Source organism: Uranotaenia lowii, chromosome 3 (genome assembly GCF_029784155.1).
Source record: "Uranotaenia lowii strain MFRU-FL chromosome 3, ASM2978415v1, whole genome shotgun sequence".
NCBI classification, from domain to species: domain Eukaryota; kingdom Metazoa; phylum Arthropoda; class Insecta; order Diptera; family Culicidae; genus Uranotaenia; species Uranotaenia lowii.
In genome coordinates this window covers 78,243,040-78,257,139 of record NC_073693.1, presented here as the reverse complement: position 1 = coordinate 78,257,139, position 14,100 = coordinate 78,243,040, and the positions used below count along the sequence as shown (strand labels likewise).

Below are 14,100 nucleotides of genomic sequence, written 5' to 3'. Positions count from 1 at the left end.
GACGCACCTGACGATTTTTGCACCACAATTCAGCGTCAAGAGACCTCTAAGATGTCTCTTGACGCTGAATTGTGATGCAAAAATCTTCGGGTGCGTCGCGTCCGCGTTTTAGTACTTATCGACAGCGTTGACCGCTGACGTGACGCGACGACCGACGCTGTATTGTGTTTCTGCCTTAACCCCTCCCTCCCCCCAATGGGATTTTTTTCTCGTTAAACTATCAGATAATGAAATGAATTTACCATAGTCACCGAAAATTTCTAGATCCCAAAAGGTGTTCGAAAATAAGTGTTAATAAACATGTCAGAAAATTAGCTCGCCTGCGGCGGAATTCAGTCCTTATTCAATCTTGGCCAAAGAAATTTAGTTTTACTCCTCTGTATGACGTTCACAAATTGAAACTTATTTTTATTGTTAGATCAGAGCTGTAATTCGAAAATTCTCTCGTATTGAATCTCTAATTTTGTCACAAAAAACCTTATCTTAACACTAAACATACCGACACTTTGTATATACCTATTCATACCGCGAGCGGTCAAATGACGGCAAACACCGTTTTCGCTAAAACTCCCTTGTTTCTCAACTGATTTCTACCAAGTTTAAAGTTTTGAAAAGCTTATAATTCGACTCAAATATGTTTCTCAGACAATTTTCAGCTACAATCAATAACTTTAAAGTTATTTACAGTACAAGAAAAATTTTATGAAAAAACATGCTTCAGGAAAAAGGTTGTAAATCAGTTATTAAGTGCTCGAAAAAAATTTCACTTAGTGCCTGAGAAAGCTGAAGTTAGAAGCTATATGTTGCACATATGGAAAAAATTTTGAAAATTTTCTAAGATCATGGCCACAAAAAATGTAAAAAAGTTGTGTAAAACCCGTACTTTTCAATCAATCAACTGCCAAAGCTGTTCCTGTTACAGTAGAAAATTTTAAAAAAGTGAATTGAAAAGTAGACGTAATTTTTCACATTTCGGCATCTTTAGATTTTAAAAATACTAAATACATAATTTTTGACGGCTTTTCAAAGGTAGTTGTTTTGCGAACTTTTTATGAATCTGGATTTTCTGAGACAATCCCTACACCCAAATTCAGCTTTGCACTGGATTTTAAGTACGTTAACGTATAGTTTGGGCAATAAAACTATATGCAAAAGAAAGCTTATTTCATGCCGGTTCTAGTGATGTAACTGCATTGGCGGTGCAATGCTTTACAAAAATATAATAAATATATTTCTGAAAGTAAAACTAGAAAATTTGAGCTAATGTTTGTTTGTTTTTTCGTTTCTTTTCATCCGTCTTCGTGTGCAAAATAGCTTTGAGATATTACCACCCACTGCGCCCGTCTGCCAAGCAAGAATTTGTGCTGACGTTTCAAAATTCAGAAACTACTTCACTGTTTTATTTATCATATTTTTGTTAAGCATTGCACCGTCAATGCAGTTATATCACTAGAACCGGTATGAAATTACCTTTCTTTTGCATATAGCTTTATTGCCTAAACCTTACGTTAACGTACTCAAAATCCAGTGCAAAGCTGAGCTTAGGTGTAGGAATTGTCTTAGAAAATCCAAATTGATAAAAAGTTCGAAAAACAGCTACCTTTGAAAAGTCGTCATAAATTATGTACTTCGTATTTCAAAAAATCTAAAGATGCCAAAATGTGACAAATTGCGTCTACTTCTCAATTCACTTTTTCAAAATTTTCTACTGTAACAGGAACAGCTTTGGCGGTTGATTGATTGAAAAGTACGGGTTTTACACAACTTTTTTACATTTTTTGTGGCCATGATCTTAGAAAATTTTCAAAAATTTTTTCCATATGTGCAACATATAGCTTCTAACTTCAGCTTTCTCAGGCACTAAGTGAAATTTTTTTCGAGCACTTAATAACTGATTTACAACCTTTTTCCTGAAGCATGTTTTTTCATAAAATTTTTCTTGTACTGTGAATAACTTTAAAGTTATTGATTGTAGCTGAAAATTGCCTGAGAAACATATTTGAGTCGAATTATAAGCTTTTCAAAACTTTAAACTTGGTAGAAATCGGTTGAGAAACAAGGGAGTTTTAGCGAAAACGGTGTTTGCCGTCATTTGACCGCTCGCGGTATGAATAGGTATACCACATACGTTATTCGAAAACCGTAACACTTAAAAAAAATTTAAAAACGCAAAAATACTTGCATTTCAAAAACAAAAATAGTCCTGTCGTTAAATTTGCGAAAAAACAATTATATAAGGCGTAATCATCGTTCAACGTTCAAAAACCGTCATTTGACCGCCTCCGGTACGTTTAGTGTTAAGAAAGCGTTTGGATTAAACAAGTGTAACTAAACAAGTTTAATACATCATAACGGATAGTCTTAGCTCTATTGAAGCAATCCGTTCAATAAGACCTGGAAAGCATTCTCCGTACTTCCTCGAGAAGATACGGGATACTTTGAGTGCTTTATCTAAACGTTGCTTTTCCATCACCTTCGTTTGGGTACCCTCACATTGTTCGATTCTGGGCAATGAGAGAGCAGACTCTCTTGCGAAAGTGGGTGCGACGGAAGGAGACATTTATCACCGTGAAATCGTTTTTAACGAATTTTACTCTTTAGTTCGAAGAAACTCACTTGTCAACTGGCAGCGAAAATGGGACGAGGATGAGTTGGGTCGATGGCTCCACTCGATTATCCCAAAGGTTTGCCTTAAACCCTGGTTCAATAGGTTGGATCTAAGTCGAGATTTTATTCGAGTATTTTCTTGTCTTATGTCCAATCATTGTTCCTTAAACGTGTTACTCTTTCGTGCAAACCTGGCTGGCAGTAATTTGTGTAGCTGTGGCCAAGGTTACCATGACATCGAGCATATTTTTTGGTCGTGTGAGGTCCATCTTGTCGCCAGAGCGAATTTAATAGACTCCCTTCGGGCCCGAGGAAAACCACCTAACGTTCCAGTGAGAGATGTGTTGGCTGTGATAGACTTAGACTACATGTTCGAAATTTATCTATTCCTAAAATCTATCGACCTTCGTCTATAACTATTTTCATTTTCACGTTTCCCTTTCTATCACCCTTATTCTCGTTTACGGCGTATCTGGCTTTCGTTCGAACGTATACTTTCGAACGAATTCGAAAAAGGTATTCTTGTTTTCGTACGAATGTGATACTTTTGATTTTGGGGTTGCCTGATTAACTTCGAAATTTCATGGCAGCCCTGAGGTGTGAAAATGACAGTTCTAGAAGTGAATGTTGTGATAGAAATTTGTTTATTTTTGAAATCTGAAGATCATAAAAAACGCCGAAGATGATTTCGATGAAAATTCCCTCGCCAGCAGCCGTAAATAGTCTATTGGAGTGTCTCCGGTTACAAGGAAGTGTCCCCGTTACAAGAAGATAGTGAGAATGGTGCCACCTTGATTGTTCTGCTGCTGTAAATTTCCCTTACCAGAAGGAAAGACGATGGCGAGTCTCTAATAAAAATTTACCATTTTGATTAAAAAATTGACTTATTTCTACTCTGAACAAAAATGCTAATAAAAGCCACATAAATTTTATTATTTTGAACCACAATCGTTCTCAACCCTTAAACCTACCCTATGCCCGCAGCCGGTTTGCCGACGGTAGAAACAAAATCGGTCGAAAAAAATTCACTAACTGCAAACCAATTCGCAAAATTTTGCATAACATCAACCCGCGTCTATAATGTTTGTATAATCAAATCCTTTTTTGTCTTATTTCCTCCAATTTAGCGATTTCCCCTACTTCAATTTCATATATTTTATATGAGGTTAAAGGACACCTTCAGCTTTAAACGCCTTCCGTTCGCAGCATGAGACTTGCGTTTGTCAGGCGGTAGAAAAAATACGTTCGATCGAAAACCAGAATGCTATGTTAAGTTCGTACGAGCTATGTTCGAAAAATCGAACTGTTCTCATTCGTTCGAACGAAAACGAGAATTGAAAGTTGTCTAACTTTCGAACGAATGTCATTCGATCGAAAACAAGAATAAGGGTGTATATCTTTTCTTTGAAAAATTGTTAAACTAGGATAAGTAACCAATTGTAAAAAGCAAAAAGACGTTGGCTCTTTAAAACTCAAAGGTCCGAGCCGTTTCAAATAAACGAATTACAAAAAAAAAAACTAAACAAGTTCTAAATTTGAAACCAACCATTTTAACATCAAAATTTATGCATCGAGTGCTAATTTTAAATATTTAAAAATGGGTGCTATGTGACAGGCGTTCAATACTCAAGATTGCAAAAAAAAACATTTATACCTTGTTATCTTGTATTCCTAATCTTTTTCATAATAAAAAAAAAGACGATTGCGTCATTACAAGTTTTATAATGCTGTAAAGTATTCTTAAAAAAAATACAATTCTAGCCCACATTAATTTTTTTCTTGTTGAAGTGCTCAATTCGACATTCAAAAGGGTTCTGAAAAATTACACAAGATCACAAAATTCAATTTTTTCTAATGTGCAAACAATTTAAGAACTTATTATGATTAATTTGGTTGCACTGAATCAAAATATGCAATTTGTTTTCTTTTATCAGCACTTATTTTTGAAAATAAGTTAAAAATCATTTAAGAAACTTCCGCTGTTTTTTGGCAAAATCATTGGACCACAAGTACGAGGCGCCATGAGCGAGGTGGTTTGACCAAGTGGAGCGTGATCTGGCGAACGTGGGGTGCCCGAGAAATTGGAGAACGGTTTCCATGGACCGAGTGAATTTTAGGAATTATGTTCGCCAACTTATGTCGTGAGAAGGGATACTTTGTAAATAAATAAATAACAAGTACTTTCAGCTTCTGCGAAAAAAGTTAAAGATGCTTTAATTTTGTACCTTAACCTTATTCTGTAAAACACGAGAATTGTAACGATTTTTTCAAAAGTGTTTATACAAATGAAATTTTGATACATTTTATAGTAAACATTAAATCGTTTTAAAATGTCCTTAATTGAATAAATTATAATTATAATTAAATCGTTTTGCAGTATTTAATTAATTTGTCCATTTGTTTTTTTGATTATTTATCGTTATCCTCATTAAAATCTGATTCATTACTTGAATGAACACTAAACAAATACAGAATCAGTATTTTTTCATGTAGATTTGTTAGTTAATTTGTTATCAATGATTGGTTTCACTCGAAACTCAACTCATCCTAATTTTAATAACTTTAAACATTATATCACAAAAACTCGAGGTGATAGATCAAATCTGACGAAAGATGAGAGTTCAGGAATTCCTAATATAACAAATTTAAATACATAGGCTCCAAAACTATGTTTCCGTGAGTAATAAATTAAATTCTTTGAATATGTTTTTAAAGTGGTAATACGTTTTTATTGAGAAAAATTCCTTTTTTTTAAATAGCATATAGCTACAAAAGTGGAGGCGATATATTTACAATACATTATAGCGTGCTTTCCAACCTTTCGAGATTATCAGTTTACTGATGAAATAGTTTTTAACTCGATATCACTTAGCTCTACTGAACTGCGAAATAAATAGTTGATCAAAGTTATATTTCATCATATTGTACAGGGTGTTCAATAAGTTCGAATACACCTGTGATCTTATTGTCGTGGTAAATCTGTAACACATTTTTTGGCCAAAAATTAGTAGCTTCCCGTTCACCAAATATGACTTCTTTATATTAATTCTCTTGTCTCACATAAAATCATGTTTTTTCGTATTTGACATAAAACGTCCAAAAAGTAGTTGCGTGCCAGCTGATTTTCATCAAAAAGCTAATCAAATAGTGGAAGAATCATTCCAGATCATGAATTGAAGAAAAACATCAAATATGTGCTTGCATATTGCATGAGTAACTTCGTTTTGAATTTACATTGGCCATTTATGGTGCTTTTGGGTTATTTTGCATGTAGTTTTTATATGTATCAGCCATCACACATTTTTTTTCATTTACCGTGATAGCTGTCTAAGCTTTCGTTGGAACCCAACATAATAATAATTGCCGGATAGTTCTTGACCATTTGGAAAATCAATAATAGGCTTAAATATAGCAAAGCTGTCAAAAGATATAAGAATTTTAAAAATTAGGGTTAGTTGCCCTACTTTGGACCCATTAAGCGGTGGTTTTTAAATAATCAAGGTTTTCTCACGAATGGACGGGAAATTTATATCCTTCAGGAAGTTTATTTATAAGTCATGATCTTATTTGCAAGTTTCAATGAAAATTTTCAACATGGGTTTCGCCATTATCGAGAGATTTGCAAAGATATGGATGATTTAAATTTCCAACTTTGAACCTACTGTTCCTATTTTGGTACTGGATCGGTTCCTTTCATTGGACCTAGAACTAAAACTCCTATAAAAAGTTTGATTTTTCGAAAATAAATAAACAAATTTATAGTAAATGTAAACTTAGATCAATTACCATCATAAAATAGTATTACAGCTTTTTAATATTAAAAAAACTAAAATTTATGTTATGAATATCACAAACACTTTTATTTCCCGTCAGCTCTATCAGCAAAACGATAGCTGAAACTTGATTGTGTTTACTTACTTATAGTTTATTTGCGTAAATCTGGCAAAAATGTTTGAAATATTCATTATTGGTTCTGAAATATGCCCCAATTGAAAATTCGCAACATTGTTGATTTGTTGGTTTTGATACAAAGATTTGGTGATGTCAGGTCTAAACATGGAACATCAAAGTCGAAAGTTTCCTTTATTTGGACCCTTTGCAAATTTTCCGAGTTTTCCATTGATTTTCATGAATTTTTGGAAAAATGGGTAGTATGGTTCATATTTTTCACAGTGAAAGTAATTTCTCTTTAAACTTTGGCTTGGAAAGTAAAAAATCGTGATTTTTTGTTAAACACTCTAATTTCTCAATACGCGCCCCACTAAATGAACTGTCTGATTTACCACTGATGAAGAGGTACACTTTTAAAAACGTTGAAAATTTTATCAGAAAGACTTTTAATGGCAAAAAACAGTATGGTAGGGTTCAGAAAGAATAAGAGTTCATTGTGTGCATAGGAATATCTTTATTTTATGCCAGCAAAATGAATTGTTTTCAATTTTCGGCATTTTAGGACTAAAGAGGGCTCTAGGTCCAAAGTAGGAGCACTCACCCTAAATTGTTTTCTTGGATTTTTTTATTCGAAATAAACCACAGATTAGGTGCTCCAATATCTGGACTTCATTTTAAATATTGAAAAACGATACTAAATTACTTTAAAAAATGAAGGTGATAACATTAAAATCGGGTAATTTTTGCGACCATTAGAACGCCGACAAACTACAGGTCAAATTTTCGAAAAAATATCTTGTAAACAGCATAAGAATTCAAAAATAATGTATCCCTAGCCTTCCAAATTTGATCCTTTTCGATTAATTCGTTTTATTGAACATGAACGATATCAATCAAATACATTAAACCTATTTTGACTCGCTCAAAAATCGTTACTATTCGCATTTGAAACGAAATGTTCATAAAGGAGAAGCGTGTCTCTGAAGCTCGTAAAAATGACTGAAGTCAAAAGTTTAAAATGATTTAATTGATAATCATCAAATTGTCTATCCTTTCGAATAAAAAAAATTATGGTCAGTGGATTTTTAATTATCGTGATTTCAATTTATATTCGAACATATTGAACACCCATAAATTACACAGCTGCAAAAAATGATTTTTTGCTCGCAAATGTTTTTTCGATGTCTTTTGGGTCACCAAGCATCAGTGTAAAATTTTAGATGATTCTATTAATTTCTGAAGTGGCGCAACGCGTTTCAATTTTGCGTGGAAATTTCTAAGAAAGAAAGTTTTTTTGCGCATTAAATTATCCAGAAAAATCAAATAACCTTGAAATGAAGTTTGTCTTGAATAATTGTTTTTTTTTATATTCTGAAGCTTCATTTATGATAACAAAAAGCTAAGCCTTTTACGAAACAAGTTATAACCAATTGAAACAAAAAAAAAAATAAATTCGATGAAATTTGTTCTATAATTTCAGGTTTTGCTAGCTTAAGCTTTCACGAATTTCAAGTAATCTTTTTGTCAAGGTTAAATAAGTCAACAAATTCATTGGCTATGCACATCAGTTTTTTGCAATTTTTTGTTTGTTTTCATCCTACGGACGGTAGTACGGTTAAACAGCTTTCAAGTATGCAATCGAAAACGCTAAAATTAAGAAAAAATATTTACGAAAACACTTTTTTTTTGCACAACATCTAATATCTTTTCTGGGGTGAAAGTTAGATTCAAGGTTTGTTCAAATGAAATGTATTGCATGAATAAAAGAATATTTAAAATCCAAAAATATATTTTTTTTAAATTTCAGTACATTTTTTCCCATATAAATTTTTATAAGAAACGGGAACTCGTTGGGCTAATTCAGGACTTCGTTTTGAATTTACATTGGCCATTTATGGTGCTTTTGGGTTATTTTGCATGTAGTTTTTATATGTATCAGCCATCACACATTTTTTTTCATTTACCGTGATAGCTGTCTAAGCTTTCGTTGGAACCCAACATAATAATAATTGCCGGATAGTTCTTGACCATTTGGAAAATCAATAATAGGCTTAAATATAGCAAAGCTGTCAAAAGATATAAGAATTTTAAAAATTAGGGTTAGTTGCCCTACTTTGGACCCATTAAGCGGTGGTTTTTAAATAATCAAGGTTTTCTCACGAATGGACGGGAAATTTATATCCTTCAGGAAGTTTATTTATAAGTCATGATCTTATTTGCAAGTTTCAATGAAAATTTTCAACATGGGTTTCGCCATTATCGAGAGATTTGCAAAGATATGGATGATTTAAATTTCCAACTTTGAACCTACTGTTCCTATTTTGGTACTGGATCGGTTCCTTTCATTGGACCTAGAACTAAAACTCCTATAAAAAGTTTGATTTTTCGAAAATAAATAAACAAATTTATAGTAAATGTAAACTTAGATCAATTACCATCATAAAATAGTATTACAGCTTTTTAATATTAAAAAAACTAAAATTTATGTTATGAATATCACAAACACTTTTATTTCCCGTCAGCTCTATCAGCAAAACGATAGCTGAAACTTGATTGTGTTTACTTACTTATAGTTTATTTGCGTAAATCTGGCAAAAATGTTTGAAATATTCATTATTGGTTCTGAAATATGCCCCAATTGAAAATTCGCAACATTGTTGATTTGTTGGTTTTGATACAAAGATTTGGTGATGTCAGGTCTAAACATGGAACATCAAAGTCGAAAGTTTCCTTTATTTGGACCCTTTGCAAATTTTCCGAGTTTTCCATTGATTTTCATGAATTTTTGGAAAAATGGGTAGTATGGTTCATATTTTTCACAGTGAAAGTAATTTCTCTTTAAACTTTGGCTTGGAAAGTAAAAAATCGTGATTTTTTGTTAAACACTCTAATTTCTCAATGTATTTTCTCAATAAAAAAAAAAATAAATTCGATGAAATTTGTTCTATAATTTCAGGTTTTGCTAGCTTAAGCTTTCACGAATTTCAAGTAATCTTTTTGTCAAGGTTAAATAAGTCAACAAATTCATTGGCTATGCACATCAGTTTTTTGCAATTTTTTGTTTGTTTTCATCCTACGGACGGTAGTACGGTTAAACAGCTTTCAAGTATGCAATCGAAAACGCTAAAATTAAGAAAAAATATTTACGAAAACACTTTTTTTTTGCACAACATCTAATATCTTTTCTGGGGTGAAAGTTAGATTCAAGGTTTGTTCAAATGAAATGTATTGCATGAATAAAAGAATATTTAAAATCCAAAAATATATTTTTTTTAAATTTCAGTACATTTTTTCCCATATAAATTTTTATAAGAAACGGGAACTCGTTGGGCTAATTCAGGACTGATTGAATCGCTTCCAAAACTGTTATCACTATTCGTGACAGTACAAACAACCAGGAAAAGTGATTAATAAATTTGAAATTTTCATACAAAGCATACATCAGTCTACTGTATATGCACACTAGGGTGTCCCAAAATTACATAACTTCTGGGAATCTGGGGGCTCACCCTCCAAATGGTAGATTAGGATGTGGAGAACAAACTTTTGTATGGGGCCGACTGTAAAAAATCATGTTTAGAGGTTCCGCAAGCGCGATTTTTGAAAAAAGTCCACTTTGAAAATATTTGATTTTTATTGTTTTCTGGGTTAAAAAATTTTCACAAAATTTATATGTTTTATATATTTTTTTTATTTTTTTTTTTGGACTAAATACTTCACGTCAACAATGAAAAATGAACCAAATTTGTGTCAAAATGAAAATAAAACCAGCTTTTTTCATGAAAAAAATAATTTTTTGGTCCAAAAATTTTGTTTTCAACTGACCAAAATGTGTACCAAACGTAAAATATTTTTGATACCAATGCAACCATAAGATGCGATTTCTGTGCACTTAAGTTTTGCTGAACAAAGCATGTTGTTTGTAGCATCGTGTGAAGAGCTATTCTCGGTTTAATGCTTAAAAAAATCACAATTTTGGATATTTTTTATTTTATTTATCAAATTTGTCTTAATAAATACCTACTTTAAAATCAAAATACTTACAACACAAGACTTTGATGGTTTAAGGTAATCATCAGAAGGTCATATGCCAAATTTGAGCGGAATCGGACAACAGGAAGGGGTTGTACTGAATCTCAAGTGTAAAAGGGATTCTGAGACATAGTGTTCTGAAGAAGCATAAAAAACTGATTTTTAATCTAACTTTTTTTTTCTTTACCAATCGAATGCTTGATTATGTTGATTTTAACAAAATTTCAACTAAGACTAACATTTCACCTGAAGACTGCAACTCGATTGGACTGAAAACAAAAAAATGTTATTGCTGTTCAAAGATTGTACTTTGGTCGCAAATTGTCCTGTAAAACGCAATGAGTAAAATGTACTCATTATGTGTTAAACAACAATTTGCAACAGATATACAATCTACAATCAAATATTTTCAAAGTGGACTTTTTTCAAAGATCGCGCTTGCGGAACCTCTAAAGGTGATTTTTTTTAGTCGGCCCCTTACAAAAGTTTGTTCTCCACATCCTAATCTACCATTTAGAGGGTGAGCCCCCAGATTCCCAGAAGTTCTGCAATTTTGGGACACCCAAAAGTTTGGGATCATCCTCTAAACACATGCAAATTTTGATCGTTCATATCTCAGCCGTCTTAGCACATATTGCAAATCTTCTGATCTCATTTGAAAGATATTGAGCAATAGCTATTTCGGAGGTATTTTGCCCAGAAAAAATGTTTTAGTTTTGTACCGTAAACTTATCCTAAAGTTAGAACATTTTCAAAAAATCGCACTTAATATTCAAAGCCGATCGTCTCGGGATAGGGTTGACCAAATTTTAAAATTTGTGTTGCATTAGAATCCTTATTCTTTACTTCTCAAAACACAATAAAAAAAAGGATTCTAATCCAACACAAATTTTGAAATTTGGTTCACCCTATCCCGAGATAATCGGCTTTGAGTATTGAGTGCGATTTTTTGAAAATGTTTTAACTTTAGGTTAAGTTTAAGGTACAAAACTAAAACGTTATTTCTGGGCAAATACCTCTGAAATAGCTTATGCTCATTATCTTTCAAATGAGATCAGAAGATTTGCGATATGTGCTAAGACGGCTGAGATATGAACAATCAAAATTTGCATGTTTTTTAGCGGGTGATCCCAAACTTTTAGCCGGTAGTGTATATCACTTCAATATTTACGTTTAATATTTTTTAAATGATTTTAAATGTTTAAACTTATCACACAAAACATTAAGCTCAAATGAGTGTAAAAAATTCCCTTTAAAAGTTCACTATCTAGAAACGAAAACTTACAATTAATAAATAAAGAACTTGAAAAAAGTGTCCCTCTTTTCATGAACCGAAGTTCCCGGGGAATAAGACAAATCTCGTTTAAAAAATCTTGTCACCCCCTGGGGCGCTTCGCTTAGATTGCCTTTGTGCTTTGTGAGATAGAATAATTGCATTATGTACACCGTTCTTATACGTCCGTCCTTTCTTTGGCACCTGATACCTTTTTCACGGTTTGAGTGTGGAAATTTTCCCTGGAGCCGTTTCCTGGCGGAAGAAAATAGCACCATAACATCGGATACTTTTGAAAAGGAAAATCTATAAAGCGACTAGTTTTGGTGGGTAATCTTTCTGGAATCTTTCGCTTCTTGCTGCCGTCGAATGCCGGCAGCAGTAAAATGGCACCCGGTAGAAGTCTAGATAAAGCATCTACGGCACCGGTCCTGGACGAACCAGAAAAGGAGCCGAGGAAAGGAAACTTACCTTTTGTACACATCCGGCAAAGGATCCCTTATCCCGGAGACTCATCGGCAGCGTGTGGATGTTGTGAACCCCTCCCAGATACAGACTGTGCGGCAGCGAGAGATGCCAGAAACCGTTCGGGGATACGGTCATTACTTCCGGCAGTTGATCGATCTATTCGAAGGTAACGGAATGAAAAATTAGTTATTTTGCTTTGATTTTTATCTTTGCGGGAGGATTTTTTCAGGAATTTAAAACAGTGAGGGGAAAAGTTGTGAAATGAATCGTTCAAACAAGAACGAAGAATAGTGATTTTGATTCTGGGAAATGTTCGTGATTCCGACCATTTTCCTACCTTCAAAACAGCCAATCGTGATGTTCTCGAAACCTTGATTGTGTGCCATTGTCCCATCGTAAGAGGAAATTCACTCCTGAAAAAAAGAAAGTAAAAATAAAAATGAATTTTTCAGTTCTTTGTCTGAAAAAACTCATTGCAAATGCAAAAAATAACACATTGAATAAACATCGGTAAAGAAAAATATATCTTTATTTCCCACAATTTTCCGTATCATTTAAGAGTAAAATGAAAACTGTCCAACATGATCATCATTGCGTCCATCTGAACCTCGACTGGAGGCACCGGAATGGCCACACATCGATAAAATTGAAAGCCGGTCTACACTAGATTGGGTCGACGCATTTGCAGTTCCTCCAACATCCGGCCCCGAAGCGGAAATAGCCAGACTTCCGAAGGAACTTATTAAGGAACTTTCACTGCTTCCAGAAGGCGTTCCGAAACTCGGATCCAAAGAACATTGGGACCCCTTGTTGGCTCGCATGGAACTGTTGCTGGGAGAGTCAAGTCGTTGAAGAGCATCCGTAAGATTGCTGAATGCCATCGAAGAGGACGGGCAAGATTGGCCGAGCGCCGGACCGCCGGAACAGCTAACGAAGATCACGGAATCGCTCTCCGGGAGATTTGATGCGGAATTTTGATTCTTGGAAGTCATTTTAAAAATTTGATTGGAATGAAAATAAACTGCTAAAGCCTTCTTTGATGTTTAACATTAACCAACCATTTTTTTTTTGTTCTTTTTACCACTTTTTGAGTCTTTAGAGCAAGTTCACTCGTGTTGGGAAAAATTGGCAGAAATTTTGGCACTTGCAGCAGCACACTTTGAAAATTTCACCATACAAAAGTGTTTTAAAGATCTTTGGGCGTTGAATTTTTTACAGCACTGTTTTTATTTCAGCCGTATGTGATAGAAATATTGATATTTTTGAATCACAGCATGCGAAAATGGAACAGGTGTTTAAAAAAAAACTTGAATTCCGCAAATCTCTATTAAAAAAAACCTGCTCATATCCTCAACAACCCCTTTACCATAAACCTCTGGTTTTGCTAGTCCACTATATACAGTAAAACCCCACCTGACAGCATTCTTGTGTTCTATCTTTCCCTTTGCTATCTTAAAAAAAAACCCTACAGAACCTACCAAACCGTCAGATCTTCTCTTTTTGATTCTATCATTTCTCTTTCTCTATGTATGTAGGTATTAAAAAAAAAGACAGAAAACGGAAAAAAAATTAAAAAAAATAATCATACCACACGGACACAACAGGAATTGGGAAGAATGACCGTGTTGTTAAATTCCCGGAAAAGAAAAAAAAAAGGCCGCAAATCTTGAAAATATTTTTGCATGGAAAAGTTTTCATAAATGTGCTAAAAGTGTCAAAATTTCTATCACTTTTTCCCAATACGAGTGAACTTGCTCTTATGAGTGATTTTTGTCTCTTTTCAGTACTTTTTGTGTCATGGAGTTTTTGTATGTTCTTTAAGTGTATGT

General features: G+C 33.5%; 1 protein-coding gene across 2 annotated transcripts in view; it reads right to left on the bottom strand.

The window, feature by feature from the left end:
• The window catches only part of LOC129757038 (pikachurin), an 865,561-nt gene that overhangs the window by 52,414 nt on the left and 799,047 nt on the right, over nt 1-14,100 (bottom strand). For both annotated transcript variants that reach the window (XM_055754138.1, XM_055754139.1), the window contains 2 exons: nt 12,609-12,684; nt 12,275-12,427 (listed from right to left, as the gene is read on the bottom strand). In XM_055754138.1, coding sequence (XP_055610113.1) covers nt 12,275-12,427; nt 12,609-12,684 — 229 coding nt within the window. The remainder of the gene's footprint in view (nt 1-12,274; nt 12,428-12,608; nt 12,685-14,100) is intronic.